The following is an 18,735-nucleotide window of genomic DNA, read 5'->3' as shown; positions in this document are numbered from 1 at the left end:
TCATGGAATCCATGAACCGCAGCATACGGTCCATGATCTCCTGGAAACCTAGTGTTGTCATAAAGTCCGCTGGGGTAGGCTCAGCTACGTGCACCTCGCCCCGCTCCTCGATGATAGGATCTCTCGCATGATATGCTAGTGGTTCTACTGGAACAGCTCTGGGGTACCCTCTTCCCCTACCTTGGGCCGGTGCCCTCCCCCGGCCTCTAGCAACGGGGGGAGGGGGGAGCTCTTCTCGGGTCCGAAACATCAGCCGTGCGTGTTCTCACCATCTGTGAGAGAATAGAAGAGGGAAATTTAGTATACCAACCACTGCACGATAGGAAATGAATAAAGAGTAGTTTTCCTAACACCCTATAGCCTCTCGAAGATAAATACAGACGTCTCCATACCGATCTGCAAGACTCTATTGGGTTTGCCCATTACTTGTGAGACTTACGTGAACGTAGTAGTCTGATACATTGTTATCACGACCCATTTTCATTATAGGTCATGATGGCGCCCACCACCATTGTTGGGCAAGCCAAACGCGGAAATGTAAATAAGTTCTCATTTTACTTTTATCAAAATAAATGCATCAATTTCTTAAGTTATAGTTAAAATAAGTAATGACCACTAATGTACCAAAAATAATTATACAATTCCCAAAAGAATAGTCTACTAATGTGTGTACTAAGACCTGGTGTCATAAGTATTGGGCAACTAGTAGAATATATAAAAGAATAAATCTATCCTACTATCCGAAATAGAATAGACATCAAAAGTGAAGAAAGACTCCATCAAGCTGTTGAACGGCACAGAAAGGGAGCAACTCACCGTGGAAGTCTCGGACTATGAATCAGGGACGCGCACCAGACTGATAGCTAGATGTACCTGTCTCAGACCCTGTACAATTAAGTACAGAAGTGTAGTATGAGTACATAAACAATATGTACCCAGTAAGTATCCCGTCTAATCTCGAAGAAGTAGAGACGAGAGGTCGACTTGATACTTACTAGGGTCAAATAATATAATAAAGTATTATGCTAAGCATGGAGGTTACAAATAATCAACATTTTGTAATAAGAAGTAATAAGTCATGTCTTTAACAATATTTCAGTTAGCCATTTATATTCCAAACATTTAACAAAGCAAGTCATGAATAAGATTTCACATAGATATCATGCGCACATTATGCCGAGGTCGACGGCCCGATCCAACAGAAAATAAACTGTGCACTGCCAGAGGGTCGAATGGCGCGAACCATAGATGCATCTATTTCTACCGAGGCGATCGGCCCGATCCACAAATATCAATTTTTATCAAGAAAACACATGAAGGCACATTTATATTCAAACAGTTTCATACAAGTGTTCAACAAGTATATACGTTCACTTTTGTTCATTTCCAATCCTCTAGCATATCCCAAGTGATCACATTAGCAAGAAAATATATAGACATTCGCAAATATGGCATGATACGGGTCCTAAACTACTCGGACAATTAACATAATAGTAGCTACGCACGGACTCTCGTCACCTAGTGCGTACGTAGCCCCCGCATTAGTAGCAAATTATTCAATTATTACACCTATGGGGACAATTTCCTCTTACAAGGTTAGAAAGGAGACTTACCTCGCTCCAAAGTGTACTTCCAATACCAAGAACGAGCCCAAACCCTTGATTTGGAGCAGAACGATCCAAAACTAGTTAAATGAGGTAGACACTACTCAATACAAGCTCACAAGGTCGCATTCTAACTATTTAAACAATTTCCCAACCTTAAACACAAGTTTCCTAGAATCCGATCCAGGACCCACGTGCCCGGATTCTGAATTTTTTCGAAGAAAGTTGTTCTTTATAACCTAAGGATCAATAATATATGATTTCTACTTCATTTCATAACCAATTTCGCGGTAAAATCTGAATTTTATCAAAACCCTAGGTTTTGCTCTAATCCCTTGATTTTTCCAAATCTTTAAGTGTTAATCTACCCAAAACTCAAGTATTAAACTTAGAAATAAAGGGGATGAGCTTACCTCAAGATGATAGGTGGAAATCTCCTCTCAAGAGCTCCAAAATCGCCCAATATATGAGTGCAAAATGGGCAAAAATGGTTGGAGCCCGTATTAAATGAAGCTCACCGCTTCAGTTATTTCCGCATCTGCGGTTCTGGGCCGCACCTGCAACCACCGCATCTGCAGAAAGGGGCCCACTTCTGCAGAATCTCAACTGGGCCGCTGGGCCGCATCTGCGAGATGCAAGCCGCATTTGCGGCTCCACTTCTGCGGAAAGACAACCGCTTCTGCGACTTTGGGCCTGGCCTGGCTTGGCCGCATCTGCGAGAGGTGGACCGCTTTTGCGGTCTCGCACCTGCGGCTGACCAACTGCAGGTGCGGTTATGACAACAACCTGAAGCTTCAACTCTTCCCAAATTTTCCAACTTTACTCGAGCCTTGTCCGATTGACGCTTCCCGCCTGAACATACCGATAAGTCTGAAATCATGAGACGGACTCGCTCAAACCCTCGGAACGCCCGAAACAACGCTAAATCTAAGAATCACCCCCTAAAACCAATTGATTTAAACTTATGAACTTCAAGTTCCTAAATTCACTTCTAACGTGTCGAAACGTACATATACTACTCGGATTGACACCAAATTTTGCGGGCAAGTCTTAAATGGTATATTGGAGCTGTACCGGGCTCCGGAAACAATATACGAGCCCGATACCAACGTGATCAATCATTATTTAGTTTCTTTAATTCCTTAGGATTTTAGTTTAACAATTTCTAATAAAAATTTATTACTTGGGCTAGGAACCCCGGAATACGACTCCGGGCATACGCCCAGGTCCCATATTTTCCCACGGACCCTTCGAGACCAACAAAATACAAATCCGGATCCGTTTGCTAAAAATGTTGACCAAAGTCAAACTTATCCTTTTAAGAAAATCTTAAGGAATCAAATGAGCCTCTTTCAATCCAAACTCTTCCAAATCCCGAACCAACCATCCCCATAGGTCATAAATTAGTTTAAGCAAGTGCGAGAAGTTTTATTTAAGGGAACATGGTTCTAAAAAGCAAAACGACCAGCCGGGTCGTTACAGGTGGGATAGCTAATCCTATAAGATATTCCACCGTATATGATCTCCTGGAATATCTCACCATTATACCAAATGACCCCTTAATATGTAGAAGCGGAACAAAGTTCCTATAGAGGTTTTGTGAAGATACTTGGAGGCTAGAGATGTACCTGTTGCATACACTAGGGCGATTAAGGACATGTACGATGGAGCCAACACCCAAGTTAGAATAAGGGTATTAAACGGGTTGGGTCAACCCATTTTCGGACCGGTTGAAACCCGAACTGGCCCGGACCGGTACATAGGGAGCCGAGTGGGCTGGGTTACTAGGGATAGAGGGTTGGTCCATTCACTTTCATTCATCCGGTTAACCGAACTGGTCAAACCCGGTCAACCAAAATCCCTGTAGAATCGGTTAACCGGCCCGGACCGATTTAACGACTAGATTTCAATTTTTTTTAAGGTTGAAGAACGTTGGCAACGGTCAGCTGCCTTATGGCCGTTGCCCTATGTTATTATTGCATAACTAGCCCTTTTTTGGGTAATTGTTTTTTTATAAAATAACACTTTTTGTAATTACTAATTTAGCCTTTTGAAAAAACTATAAATACACCCCCTCTTCTTCATTTCTTCACTCATCTCTTATTTCTCAAACTCATATTCTCAATTCAAGTTAAATCATACCCCGTACTTCTAGAATGCGCTCATATATTTGGGAACACTTTGAGGTGGTAGAAGAAAATGAAGAGTTCACAAAGTAAAGTGCAATAACTGTGGTCTAGTTTTAAATCTTCGTCTAAAGTGGGCGGGCACATGCTTTTTAAGGAGGCACATGAAGAATTGTCTTGAGCGTCCTCCAGAAATTCGTATTTAAGTTGATTTGAGACAATTTGTATTATTTTAAAATTATAGTCGTATTTATGCTTAATGTTTTAGTTTGTTAAATGAATTTGAAGTATTATTATGGAATGAAAATTTAGTTTTACTCTTTTTTTGTTAATTTACTTGTTGTTAAATGCAAACTTTAATTTGTAAGTTTGAAATAAAAAAAACACTTGAAATTATAAGTGCAATTTTTTCCATCTTCATTGTATTCTATATATTTTTACGTTATATTAATATAAATTATAGTAGTTACACAAAAAAAAACTCGTCCCGGTCCGGCCCCTGGGTAACCCTTACGATTTATTTTTTTACCCGAATGGACCCGGACGGTAAGCCCTAACCCGGTAACTGGCCCGAATTGAAACCCGACTGATTTTATTTTTTCCCAACCCGCCTCGGACCACCCGTTTAACACCCTTAGGTTAGAACAATGGATGGAGACTCGGGACACTTTCCCGTAAAGGTGGGGTTGCATCAAGGATCAACGTTTAACCCGTTCCTATTTGCCTTGGTGTTGGATGAGTAGACGCGATACATTCAAGGGGAGGTATCTTGGTGCATGTTATTTGCAGATGACATAGTTCTGATTGATGAGACACAAGGTGATATTAACACTAGGCTGGAGGTCTGGAGACAGACCCTAAAGTCTAAAGGTTTCAAGTTGAGCAGGACTAAAACAAAATACTTGGATTGCAAGTTTAGTGACGTGACTTGGGAGGATGACATTGAAGTGAGGCTGGACAGACAAGTTATATCTAAGAGAGATAACTTTAAGTATCTTCGGTGTATAATCCAAGAAAATGCGGAGATTGACGAGGATGTCACACATCGTATTGGAGCGGGGTGATGAAGCGGAGGCTCGCATCTAGGATCTTGTACGACAAGAATGTACCACCAAGACTCATAGGTAAATTTTACAGAGTAGTGGTTAGACCGACTATGTTGTATGAGGCGGAGTGCTAGCCAGTCAAGACCTCTTATATTGAGAAGTTAAAAGCTGCGAAAATGAGGATGTTGAGACGGATGTGTGATAATACTACAAGGGATAGGATTAGGAATGCAGATATCCGAGATAAGGTGGGACTGGCCTATGTGGTGGACAAGATGCGAGAAACGAGACTGGGAGAGGCACATTTGCCCCAGTGAGGAGGTGTGAAAACTTGGCTATGTCGGGTATAAGGAGAGATAGAGGTAGGCTGAAGAAATATTGGTGAGAGGTGATCAGACAGGACATGACATATCTTCAGCTTACCGGGGACATGACCCTTGATAGAAGAGTGTGGAGGTCGAGGATTAGAGTTGTAGGTTAGTAAGTAGCCGAGTGTCTTTCCTTTCCAAACTTGTACTTTCTTCCATAATTGTAGTATTAGTGTTATCCTCATGTTCCCTTTTTTAGATCGATATTATTACTTGATGTTTTCTTTGCTTCCTTCTTTATTTTCTCTGACTGTTGCTATTATCTTGCTTTCCGTAGTTTTTTATCATAACTATTGTGTTTTTGCTTTATATGAGCAAAGGGTCTTCTAAAAATAGTCTCTCTATATTCACAAATTAGAGATAAAATCTGCGTATATACTATTCTCCCAGACTCAATTTGTAAAAATACATTGAACATGTTGTTGTCGTTGAACAGAAGGGTAAACGAGATATTGATATCCCCTTCTTTTTATTCTCTCTTTTCTATTAGAAAAAAAAGGTGTGGTTTTTGTGTATAAATATGTGTCTTTCTTTTCCTCGGGGAAAAGAAAAGGAACTAACTTGCGTTTGCGTACTTGCCTTATAACAGGGGCCCAAGGCTTTTACAAGCCTCCCTAAAACCCTGAAGAAAAGTAGGTATCGCAGTGACTCTACTTAGGCAGGGAGGCAGAACTTTGTTACCCTTTTGCTTGGAAGATGCGTCCATTGATTGTAACTTCCCAAGGATTTGAATTTTTTTAAATAACCTCATATTCCATAATATCACATTAATCATGTGCTGACCATAAGAAGTTTCTCGGGTATGCTGTTTGTGTGTAAGACAATAACATGTTCAAACACAAGAAACCAGTCACCCTTCAATTTCAATTGTCCTAATCTTTTGCAAGATTCAAGAATGTACATTGTTGTAACAGAAATTGCTTCGAAAATATAAAAAAGGAAATGTAAAGGAAAGTCGGCACATTAGAAGGTATTAATATGAACACGTAAAAGACGGGGTCAACAAAGATGGTTCTCTTTAATTATCCTCTCAATTAGCAATGATCAAATGACAAAAAAATTCATTTGGTTCCTTCTTACTCTGTAATTACATGGAAGCAAATAATCCATATATGTGGTATCAACTACTTAAATTGAGATATATTGTTGTAGTTATACTTACATTAAATTCAATTAGATATAAGTACGAAATTTAGAGAATCTCTATAGATCTTCTCATTAGTCTTAAAAGTCAAATGATTACCCTGAATTAAATTTGCCCGACTATAATAGAATAAAATATAAAAATATGCAAAATCGATATTGTATAGCTGTCCTTTAAAACAATAGCTAAAAAAAATATTTTTTTGTATATTTATATATAATATACATATTTTATACATAATCAATATATTTTTTGTACATTTGGTTGGTGGTTATAATTATTTCCCAAACGTACACGACGTCCAATAGATATACAGAATTCACATAACTAAGTCCAAACAGTTTGGAAATGAGACTGGAAAATGCAAAAGAATTAGGGAGTATTGACTTGCAAAAATAATAATGGCCAGAGGAAGGCATGACAAAAATATTTGCTAGGACCGACAATATATTGCAGCTACCAAACCGCAGAGAATTGCCCCTTTAAACACTTTGATTTAGAATTATGCACATTAAAGAGAAGCACCTCTCTTCTGTGCAAAGCGTGAAAAGAGTAATTTTTGTACCAATCTTCAGTAACATAGAATCTTTAAATCATTACCACACATGTCCCCACTAGGCAATGAACACATTTTACACAAACACCATGAATTATTGCAGGAAAGAAATGAGAAGGACGAACAAAAATCTGGGAGAGGATAATTTTCCATGATTATTATATCAATTATGGGTGCAAAGACAAATGATGCAATATATGTAGCAGTTTTAGTTCCATCCTCGTACAGATGAGTATTTAATTTGTAGAAAATTAGTTATTTATCTATGTCTCAAATCCTAAATTAGTTGGAATCAATTATATGAATCTATCGTATTTGTTTCATCTGTTAACAAATTTAGCATTCATATGATTCATCATAGCTAGAGCCAATATTTTCTAGAGATTTTTTTTTTTAAAATGGCAGATCGGTGTATGAAGCATCCAAGTTCACACTTAGTTCGGGAAAGGGCCACACCTTAAAAGAGTATAATGTAGATAACCTACCCTGATTCAAGCATCAAAAGACCCTACTAACATTTCCAAAGCAAATCCATATACATGAAAGAATACTCAAGGAAAATTGTACAAGACAGCCCCTAAAGAAAGCATTTCGATCTGATCTATTATTCTTAGGGTTATGGAATTGTATTTTCGGGAAAGGGTCAAAAATACCCTTTTACTATTGAATATTGTTTATAGTTATCCTTCGTTATACTATTTGGTTAATTTAACCCCTACCGTCTTACTATTGGTCATAAATATCCCTTAGTTAAGGGAGGAGACACATGACAAGCTTATAAGCCATTTTAATGCCCAACCCATATTTTAACTTTAATCCAACCCTTTACCCGTATCCAACCCCTTTTCCCCCGAATCAAATATGTTCACTTTGATTTTTTTGTTTTTATATTTTTATTCACTTTCTATTTCCTTTTGCCCCTTCCTATGCTCCCTTTTTACGGATAAGTCTGTGTATACAACAATTTAAGAAACGCAGCTTAAATTAGACTACCATGGTATGTTTTGGACGGCTGCAGAATTGAGGCCATAGTATGCTCTGTTCAAGTGGGGTTCCGGCATAATTGACGGAAAATCGAGATTTAAATCTTGCCTGATGATTCAATAGTTTTTCTCTCTAATTCGGGTATAAGGGCTTGGGTATGGATAGGTTGACGTTAAAATATGGGTTGGGCATTAAAATGGCTTATAAACCTACCACGTGTTCTCTCCGTTAACTGAGGGATATATTTGACCAATAGTTAGACCAATAGTATGACGGAGGACAACTATAAACAATATCCAATAGTAGAGGGATATTTTTGACCCTTTTCCGTTGTATTTTGGGGTTGGAAGAAAAGGGTGAAAGGGGATGGTTGTTCGTGTATTTACTCATCATTAATGTGCATCTCTGTTCTCTACCACTGATAATTGTTGGATGATCAAAGCAAATGTTAGCTGGACTTTCTGGAAATAGTGTGGAGGATAATCAAAAATAGAACCAACACCTGCACTATCTGAGTCCAGCATTTATCAATAGACTACTTTTGGTGGGTAATTGTCTCCTATGAGGAAAGTAACAAAATTTAAATCATATGAGTCCAAAATTAGAGAGGAAATTGGAGTTTGCATCCTCTTGACTGACTATACTATCGCTGCAATACTTTAAACATAAAGACCCTACAAGCAAAGAAGATAAACGAAAGCTTTTCTGGTCCTCCTTTTGTGATGGGGAAATGAGGTATGGGTTGGGGCAAAACTGGGGACAGAGGCACACTGTATCAAAGCATAAACATAAACACGAAAAAAGCGTGATGCTTCATTGATGAACTACTCCAATCAATTGGATATTTGACAATTTTACCCCTTAAAAAGCACCATTGTTCAGTATATAAAAGGCTGCTTTGCTTAACGAATACTCTGTCAATGACAGGCATGCATCAATAGATTCAAGACTATAATTCAAAGTCATCTCAAGTTAAAAAAAAGTAAGATCCCAAGAGTTACGGAAGATCAAAGCCAATCGAAGGTGATATGGGACAGCTTTTTAACACAATTGTTATTTCACTCAAGCAAATCTCCAGAAAAGAAGCATAATTCTATGCAACAGATGGTTGATGAGGATCCAAATTATGTATGCTACACTTCTCATTAGCACGGGTGCCATCCCTAAACTATTCATTGTGAAATTGGTGATGTCATAAAATTTCTTGCAAATCGTCCACGATGTTTCTCAAATCAAAATGATGGTGAATGTCATTTAGCCAATCCCTAAACGGATCTATTTCCAAAACTAACACTTCTACATACATAATGAAACGCCCAAGCTAGGTTCTCAAGTCAACCCATTTGTTTTCAGTATTCTGATTTCCTTGTTTAGCTAATTTTTTACTGTGAAATTTGTTACATAGGGGCCAGCATAACACCGACACTAACCATTTTTTTGCTGCCGATTAAAGGATCATTTAAAATAAAATGATTAGGACAAAAATAGATATGAAAATTGATTAACGGTTTACTCAAACTAAACCAGCTCTTCGTTTCCTATTTAAGAAGAGTATTTTTCTTCTCTCGTTTTCAAAAGATATAAGAAACGTTTTGTTTTGCTTTCCATCTTTCTCCGCCTGGTTTCCCGCAGGGCAAGAAAACCCCAAAAGCTTGTCTGAAGCTTGGCTGGAGACATTCTTTTCCAGAGAAACAGAAGATTCACGACGCCCAACTATTTCTTTGAATGTTGGGATGTAATTTGGATACTTGGGGGAAAAGACAAGAGTCCCCCGTTAAGGAGTACAAGTTTAGCAACCACGCACCTTAACTGTTGAGTTTCATGAGTGTTTCCCTAACAGAAAAGACAGTCCAAGTGCCAGTAATACTTGTATACCACTAGCTCCTCTGGCACTCGTACTGTGAATAGAGTACAACAACAGTTTCAAGCTTCACAAACTACAGTCACTGCATGGGAAAAGACCCCAGTGGACGAATTTTTTTATTTTGGCATCCTTTTTGTCTCACAATTTTGTGGACCCAAATGTGTCCACAAATGTGTGAGATAAAAAGAGGCTTCACACAACTAATGTAAGTTGTATGAGGCACACCATAAAATCACTCCCTGAGGACATATGACATATAATACAACTACTAAAGTACTTAAATAAAAGAGAATCAGCAGATTCTCATAATGACACCATCTTGTACTAGGATTTGCTAAAAACACACATACTTATCTGGAACTGGACTTTGAAGTTTTACATTCTCCACAACTTACTACTAGGCATGATCGCTAGAAATTGTGAAGCAAAAAAAAAGGCAATGTTGAGATTTTATCTTACACCGCCAAGTTCGCCAAAACGTACCAATAACCTTAATTATGCTGCCACATCTACACCAAGAGCATAGTCTACTAAGGAGCCAAAATTGCCAGCCTGCATCACAAATCAAATAGGAATCAATGCTTTTCTGCATCAAAATATTGTTAAAAAAATACAAAATTATGGTAAATACCTGAAAGCAAGAGAACTTGGGTCCTGATAAACGGGCCAGCTTGTGCACACCTCGACTATTCCACCAGGTGCGTGCTTGTACCTACTCTCTCACCAGCACCGGTTTCCTAATATTTTTGTCACCTCATAACCAACTGACATTGTCACATCCTATGGACTTTGGAGCTAATTGTTAACTCTTCACCATCCAACTTGCTTAGTATTATGAGATACTTGTTGTTGTTGTTGTTGCTGTTAACTTTTTACCATATACAAGATATACATCCATGTTGGCGCTCCCATAATTAAGTGTTTACCATACACAAGATATCCTTCCCCACATATGAGATGGCCATCCATGTCACAGCTATAGCTGTTATTACTTGTGCTGTTAACTCCACCAAATACAAGATGTCCATCCAGGTAGTTGTAATATGTGAGCCATTACTTACCCATCTAGTGTCTCGAGCTGATTTTCAGCAATCATGACATTTCTCTGAGTGATTCAACTCTCGCCCATATAACAAGACATCCATCCTATTGTATAAGTGTAATCCAAGCTTTACTCAGCGTATCTATTACCTTTTAGATTTTGAGCAATCATGATAATGTATGAAATGACCTTATAACTTGATAACTATCACGATATCCACAACAACAACAACAGCAAGCCTAGTGAAATCCCACAAGTGGGGTCTGGGGAGGGTAAAGTGTACGCAGACCTTACCCCTACCTAACACGAAGATAGAGAGGTTGTTTCCGAAATACCCTCGGCTCGATAACTATTACGATATCCATCCAGGTCATAATACTGCCATTACTCACCCAGTCTAATTCTCTTCAGCTGATTTACAGCAATCGTGACACTGCACTAAGTTGATTCAACTATCAACCATATCCAATATATCCATCCAGGTAGTTGCATAATTGTAAAATATGAACCTTGCTAACCTGATCTATTATCAAGAGCTGATTCAGCAATCTCTGACACTGTATGAAGTAACCTCATAATTTGGTAACTGTTGAGATATCCATCCAGGTAACAATATAATACTAGCCATTACTCACCCAGTCTAATTCTCTTTAGCTGATTTTCAGGATCATGACATTGTATAAAGTGACTAAACTCTTTCAGCCACTACTCAAGATATTATCCATCCAGGTAATTGTGTAATTGTAAATTTGACCTCATTACTCATTCCATCTATTATCTTGTGCTGATCTTCAACAACCATGAAACTGTATGAAGTGACCTCGTAATTTGATAACTGAAGATATCTGTCCAGGTAACGTGAGCCACTATTCACGCAATCTAATACTATTGAGCCAATTTTCACGGATCATGACATTGTATTAGGTGACTTAACTCTTCACACATAAACAAGATATCCTTCCAGGTAATTGCATACTTGAATGGTGAGCCTCATTACTCAACCCATCTACTCTCTTGAACTGATTTTCAAAAATCTTGCCGTTGAAGTGACCTCATAATTTTGACAACTGTCAAGATATCCATCCAGACAACATAATGTGAACAATTACTCATCCAATTCTCTTGAGCTGATTTTCAAAAATGATGCCTCTGTAGGAGGTGACCTCACAGTTTTGATGACTATCACTCTTTCATTGACCTATTATAATCTCAATTTCTATTGCTCTGGAAAGTGACCTGAATACCATTTTTGTCGCCTTTAGTGATATAACCCGGCATGAACTTGATGCTATACTGATTTCCAAAAATAGCTTGCTTGGGATCCTTATCGATTACTTGATTGGGATTCTTATCGATTTTACTTGCTTCGATTGTTATTGGTTGTACTTGCTTGGGATTGCTGTTGAACTTTTGGGATTGTTGTTGTTATCTTCTTTTAGTTAATGCCGGGGAGCGGGCATAGAAGGTCATCCAACTCTATAAAATCTCCTTCTAAAATCGCTGTCAGTTCCTGAGCAGAAAAACCATTGAGACCTGGAGGTCTGTCGCTCTCAAGACCAATCTGCTGCATGAATCAAAAACCCATATTAACGAGGCCCATTTATATAAAAAAAGAATAGGAAAAGGAACATCACCACTTACTTAACAAGCTAACGCAGTTAAAGTTTGAAGGATGAAAAGTTTTCGATTAGCTAATAAAGAAGGCTCACTTAAGGTAGACTTCTTAAGCTTACATTAGAAGAACCTAAATGCAGAAACAGTAACTCAGATTCCATTCCTAACAGAAGGAACAAAAGATATGAAAAATAGAAGAAGAAAACATTCATTAATAGGGGGAGCAATTGAAACATCTCCAGCCCCAAATTCTCCAAGAGGTTTCTTGTTTTCAAGAATAACAACAACAACATACCCAGTATAATCATCCCACATAGTGGGGTACATAGACTTTACCCCTGCCTTTATGGAGGTAGAGAGGCGGTTTCTAATAGACCCTCGGCTCTATGGAGGTTTCTTGTTTTCAAATGTTAACAAAATGCGTAGGTAAATTCTAAAGATAAAATGCATATTTTGTGCATGTCAGACATTTGATGAGCATACATATTGGTCAGTGATGATTCAGAAGGTGAACCAGCAACAAACAAGAGAAGCAATTCAGCCCGAAAGCTTGGCATAGTGAATGAAGCAAAAGGTAACTAAGCACCTTTAAAGTACTAATCAGCTAAAGCTTTCTTTTCGGTATACCTGCTTGACAACAGATTCTGTAAGAGCTTGACCATTTAAGTTGGTAACTATTCCATTTTGTAACTTTGAGACATCATTCTCCTGGTCAACGGTATTTCCATCATGCATTTTAGACTCAGTAACCGATGCAGCAGTTCCATCACATTGAATACCTACATGACGTACTGCCGCCACAGTTTCTTCACCATAGGAACTAAATACATGCTCTGACAAGTTATTTCGATAACGAGATTTGATAAATACTCGGCATAGAACAAAAGATGCCTGCACACAAGTAGAAGCTGGAGACATGTTACATGTAGCAAATATCTTATACGCAGCGGGATAAAGACACCTGCATATAAGCAAAACCACATGATATTTTTGATGACCCTAGAACCATGAGATATGTAGCAACAATGGTAACACAATGAAAATGGGAAAAACTGCAACAACAAGAAAAGGCTCAATCTTTGAGTACCGTGAGTTAGTAAATTTCTACCTCACTTCTTAATATGTGGATTAAGCACAGCCGCTGACTCAATGCGGAGAGAGATATGAAAGCTACCAACATAAAAGGCAGAATTTATGATTAAACTCAGGATGTGTTGCTTTGATAATCTTTCAAATCATCAAGACTTCAGAACAATAACACAAACCTAAAAGAGGAAGCTAAATAAGAAGCTGTTGACACTCAGTGATCTGTTTCAGCAATCACAATCAAAATTACATCAAATAAAAGCATACGCCCTAATTCCAGAATCACCAACCCATATCCCTCGCACGCTTATTAAATATGGTGCTTAATTCAGTTAACGAATCATATAACATACAAGTATATCTGACTTGCCTAGTCCATTTGGGATGCAGGGGAAATTGTTATATCTTACACAGTTTTTCTTTACCATAACTAGTAATGGATGACAATGTATCTAAGAGTACAAGCATATCCTGAATACCAAGCTAATTCCATAACCTACGTGTAAAATCAGAGTGGTATTTAGCAGTTAGCAATCCAAGAAAGGAAACAACCAACGCTTGCCAAAGTCAGCTTGAACACAATGTATACTAAATAGACAAGCCTTTGACACAGTATTTAAGTAAAAGACCAATTCCACAGCAAATTAAAAGAAACCCAACTCAGAATTGGTACAATAAAAAAGTTCAAACCCATATATAGCCCCCATTGAAGACAGTGGCGGATCCAAGATTTGAACTTTACGGTTTTGGTGAACCCACTGACCATTTGAATTACTGGGTTAGAAATTTAATATAGGGTATGAGCCAAAGCTACTAGGTTCTACTAAACACATAGCTAAAACTGTACATCCTTCCCTGACAGAGGATAAAACCAAAGACCCACATAATGCATGTATACATAGGCGTATATATATAACACTTCATGTACGAATACAAAAAAATGACGTAACAAAGATTGTATAGCAGAATGTACCATAGGATTTCCAATTAAAGCGTACTCATACATTAACCAATCAGTCTTCACAGCAGTCTTAGTACAATCCCCTAAATAAAAAACGAAACTTTTCCGCGTACCCGCCACAACTGTCCCTGCACCCTCACCCATCACATCCCTAACTCTACCTCTCTTCTTCCAGTATCCACCCCCAGCTCTCCTCCGCCCTCCTTTTAAAACCCTAGCCACGAAACAAAACCAGTGTCTTTTCCGGCCGCCGCGTCCGTATTTAAAACAGGCGGAATCCGGTAAGTTAAACGGGTCAAAATTGTAGAGATCAATTTCTCGAATTAGGTTAAACTGAAAATCGTTCCGATGATCGGCGCTGTTTTTTAAAGATAAATAGTAGCAAATGAGTTGTTCGTCGGAGGGGTAAAATCGAGTACCGGGAGGAAGTGAAAACGACGTCGGATTAGGATCTCCCATAATTGGGAGAGAGTAAGATTATGTTGGGTGTTTGGGTAGGAGCAGTACAGGTGGTGGGTTTATATATAAGGGCGGAAGCGTGGCCGTGAAGTTTCTTCAGGGATTTCTAGTGTCACACTGCTGCGTACTTACTAATCACACGCGTTTGGCTCAAATTAGTATTTCTATGATAATTACTTCACTTATAGGCAGGGAATACAAGCGGGTACACCTAAAAATTATATTATGTATTTTAGATTTTTCCTGTGTTTATTTTTTAATTTTTTAAATCTCGGAGTTTTTGCCGTTGTACTTTTCTCAATTCAGGTGTACGTATGTATGCTCCTAGTATTTCCGGGGCATATCTATGATTTTGATAGCAAGTTCTAAAATTAGAAACTTTCATTGTTTAAATTGTTTTCTACTCTCTTCCTTCATTTTACTTATTTAGTATTGTAAAAATAAATTTTTGCTTTTACTTGTTATTTTTATTATTATGATAAATTATGTATTTTATTTATTATTTTTTAAGAGGTATATAAAGTCCATAATAAATAAATAAAAGTGAACAGAGAACATGCTTTGACAGAGAGTGCTAAATTTAGAAACTTGCATTGAATTGTTTTCTGTATATGTGCGTTTATCAAGGCACTTTAGCGGTCAGCACAATATATTAGTGAGACATTGGAAATTTTGGTTTTAAAGAAAGAAAATTGTTAAATAAAAGGTCAATTACACATTGAATGATGAGATAGTTCTTCATTGTTTCGCCCCTCTTTTCAATCTATATCCAACTTTATATTAATTGTCAGTCAATTAGTACAATATTAATGTCTTTTACTGCTGATATTGATGGTATGTCAAATACTTAAGGAGCTTTAGTGTTACTATGTCAATTAAGCTCTCATTTAGATACATACTTTTTATTTTTAAAAACATTTGAAAATCAAATTCAAGCACCAAAAATTAATTAGGGCCAGTTTTTTGGCGAATTTTTTTCTTCTGCTTATAAAACTTCAATTTTTTTCAAGTAAAATGCATATTCAAAAACAACTTAACTTTCAAAAGTTATTTTTCGATACAATTTTTTTTTTTCTAATTTTTAATCAAATCTATATACAAATGCTAGCTAAGTAGTTGTTGGGTTATTTGAAGTCCAGGCTATTCAAAGCGATTAGTTTGAGATGGTAAGTCCGTCCCCTATATGTAGAATGTATAATCAATTTTTCGGTTTTAACTTTTTAAGTTTAGCTTATTGGATTAGATAGACACGTGTCATTTAACCTTAAAGTCACGACACTTGTCATTTGCGATTAAAGAATGACACTTGTTTAAAAATCATATTGAAACAATGCAAGTCTCCTAGTTTTTTTTTGAATGCAATAACGGAGATTATGTTTGACCAAAAAGTGTTAAATCTTTTTGTTAAACTAATTAAATAAGATGATGATGGGTGAATCCTACTTAAACATAATAAATCCTAGATCTGAAATCGGATGACATGAACAAAGTATAATTATACTTAAACCAACTTAATACAAAGTGGTGTTTAATGATATTGTTATAAATGTGTGGGGGAGTAATGACAAGCAATAAATATATTAAATGGCAATAAATATAAATAGAGAGAATGATTCACCCGAATATTCAATGAGGTAGATGATTCTCCCTCTGACAGTGATGTAAGACAAACAAACGTGAGAATATAGAAAGCTTTCTCAGATCTGATACAAGAAAGTGTAAGATCGACAACAAATCGAAATCTATTTGTAAAGACAATATTTGTAATTTTCTTAAGAGTCAACTTTTTATGAGAGAATTTATCATATGGAATATTACATGCCCCTTTTTCTCTCTCTATTCTCACTTATATTAGACATATCCCTTACCTAACTGAAAGTACAAGTGCCGAGAATATTCTGTAGAATATTTCTTTAAAATATCTTATTACTAAACTAGCCGTTTGGGCTGATCTGAGTACTCGACCTCGACCCTAGCTACACAACTCGCTAATAGGTTCCTTCTTAAGCACGACCTCAGCCTAATCGGCTTTTAGTTATCTTCTTTTCGACAAGATTCCCTTGGTCAGATTTTGACCCATACAATTAGTCCTTTTGCCCGTCGGGGATATTTTTGGACGAGTTCCATGGGCAGACTTCGCCAGTTGCAATTTGAAAAATCTGAGCATGTTGGCCGAGGAGTAACCTTTTTATGGCGAGGTGACGAGGTGACGCTTTAAGATCCATATCTGACTGTTATGTCGGTTTGAAATGACATCACTTCATCATGCGTCATTATGGCGCATGCTCCCAATACGTTACGTCATTTTTTGCGCCTCTTCCATTTCGAAATTAATGTGGCGGCGTTTAACTTTCTCGATTAGGGTGCCAGTATTCTTATAAATAGGGACGTGAATTTCTCATTTGAGGTGTTGCATTTATTAAGCATTTGAACCTCCAAGCTTCCCCTTCTTCTCCTTCAGAATTCTTGCACCTTTATCTCTCCCTTCTCTTAGCGTTTTCTGCTATTGTTACTGTGAGCACCTAATTTTTGACTCTATTTGAATTTTTATCACTTATAGTATTTAAATAGTTTTTATGTTTAATTTTGATATTTTAGTTTTTGCCTCACCTTTTATAGATTTTATGTTAGAAAGTTGGAAACCAACAAAAAAATTCACATTTTTAGAATATGAATTTTTGTTCATTTTCAAAAGAAAAAAAAACTCAAAAAAAATATATTCTTTTTTAAGAGATACTTTAGCTAATATTTCATCCTTGTATTTTTCTTTATTTGTCTTAAAAAAAGAAAAGAATTTAAAAATAAAACAAAAAACAAGAGCCAATTAGAAATGGCCAAGTTGCAAAGATTCTTCATTATTCCTCGTAACAACCTCACGTGAGCTTCAGGGAATAAGCACTTAAAAATCCGCTCTTGCATTATACAAAGCATTTTGGCTCATGCATCTTTTGGGACTCGCTTGGATTCTTTTCTGATTTTTTCACAAATTTACATTATAGCTCATATTTTGGAATTACTCAAATATTCTTGCTCTCCACTTCTTGCATAGGGCCCACTCACAAAATATTCCAAGGCAAACACACACAAAAAGGTATACACATACATAGTCATTCCATTTCTGCATATATACACACACGAAATCTAGAAGAAAGAGGTTTTTTCTTTGCACAAAAAACGGGGAGGGAAAAAACAAAGTGAAATGGGAAAAAAAGTACAACAAAAAAGGGCTGGAGTTGTTTCTCGGAGAAGAAAGGAAAATGGGAAAATTAGAGTTGGACCAGAAGGCGCAATTGCCTTCTTCTTCCTCGCCACATTCTTTTCTTCCTCTAAACCTTCATTAAACTCACACCAAACGCCACATCATATCACCTCAAACTACCCCATATTTTTCTGCCAAAAAAAGAGCCTCATTTCCAGCAAAATAGCCGCCCAAACAGCCATGAAAGCAACCCCTTTTTCTCCATTAAAACTCTACTATTTTTGCCCGAAGACCAGCTACTAAACCATTCGAAAACAGTCACCATTTTCATCTCCAAATCGACCCAAAATGCACCTTTAAACCCACCAAAATACCACCTGAAACACCTTTGAATATCACCTATGAAACAACACAAAACTTAGTAGAAAAATGCAGCAACATAGTTGAAAACCAGATCTGAAACACCCCAAAATCTCGCCCAAAAAACAGCTGTAAAAATAGCTTAAAATTAGCTCCCAAAACAGTCCGAAAACCATCACAAAGGTTGTCGTCCTTCACACAAAACCAACAACTCGTTCTTGCTCTGTCAATCACTACTAATGAGCCGAGTTCGAGTTGGATTAGTCGAGGTCCGAGTTTTTTCCGACGAAGTTTCTAGTTTGTCGAGGTCTGATTTGGAGTT

At 37.3% G+C, this 18,735-nt stretch overlaps 1 protein-coding gene across 3 annotated transcripts; it reads right to left on the bottom strand.

Annotated features, from left to right (window-relative positions):
• Positions 1 to 10,011: 10,011 nt before the first annotated feature.
• LOC104221669 (NAC domain-containing protein 19-like) lies at positions 10,012 to 14,963 on the bottom strand. 3 transcript variants are annotated; one of them, XR_011406979.1, is made up of 4 exons: positions 14,408 to 14,957; positions 12,976 to 13,256; positions 10,324 to 12,298; positions 10,012 to 10,244 (listed from the first exon to the last, which is right to left on the bottom strand). XR_011406979.1 is itself a non-coding variant. In XM_009772776.2 (4 exons), the coding sequence occupies exons 1-3, from the start codon at positions 14,852 to 14,854 to the stop codon at positions 12,170 to 12,172; spliced, it is 837 nt and encodes a 278-aa protein (XP_009771078.1). In that variant the 5' UTR covers positions 14,855 to 14,963; the 3' UTR covers positions 10,012 to 10,244; positions 10,324 to 12,169. The 3 variants fall into 3 exon arrangements, 2 of the variants coding, with proteins under 2 accessions (XP_009771078.1, XP_009771077.1); XM_009772776.2 differs by having other exon boundaries at positions 10,324 to 12,295; positions 12,976 to 13,239; positions 14,408 to 14,963; XM_009772775.2 differs by having other exon boundaries at positions 12,976 to 13,239; positions 14,408 to 14,961.
• Positions 14,964 to 18,735: the final 3,772 nt, after the last annotated feature.

Source organism: Nicotiana sylvestris, chromosome 4 (genome assembly GCF_000393655.2).
Source record: "Nicotiana sylvestris chromosome 4, ASM39365v2, whole genome shotgun sequence".
Lineage (NCBI taxonomy): Eukaryota > Viridiplantae > Streptophyta > Magnoliopsida > Solanales > Solanaceae > Nicotiana > Nicotiana sylvestris.
The sequence above is the reverse complement of the archived record's forward strand: the minus strand, read 5'-3'. Positions and strand labels throughout refer to the sequence as shown.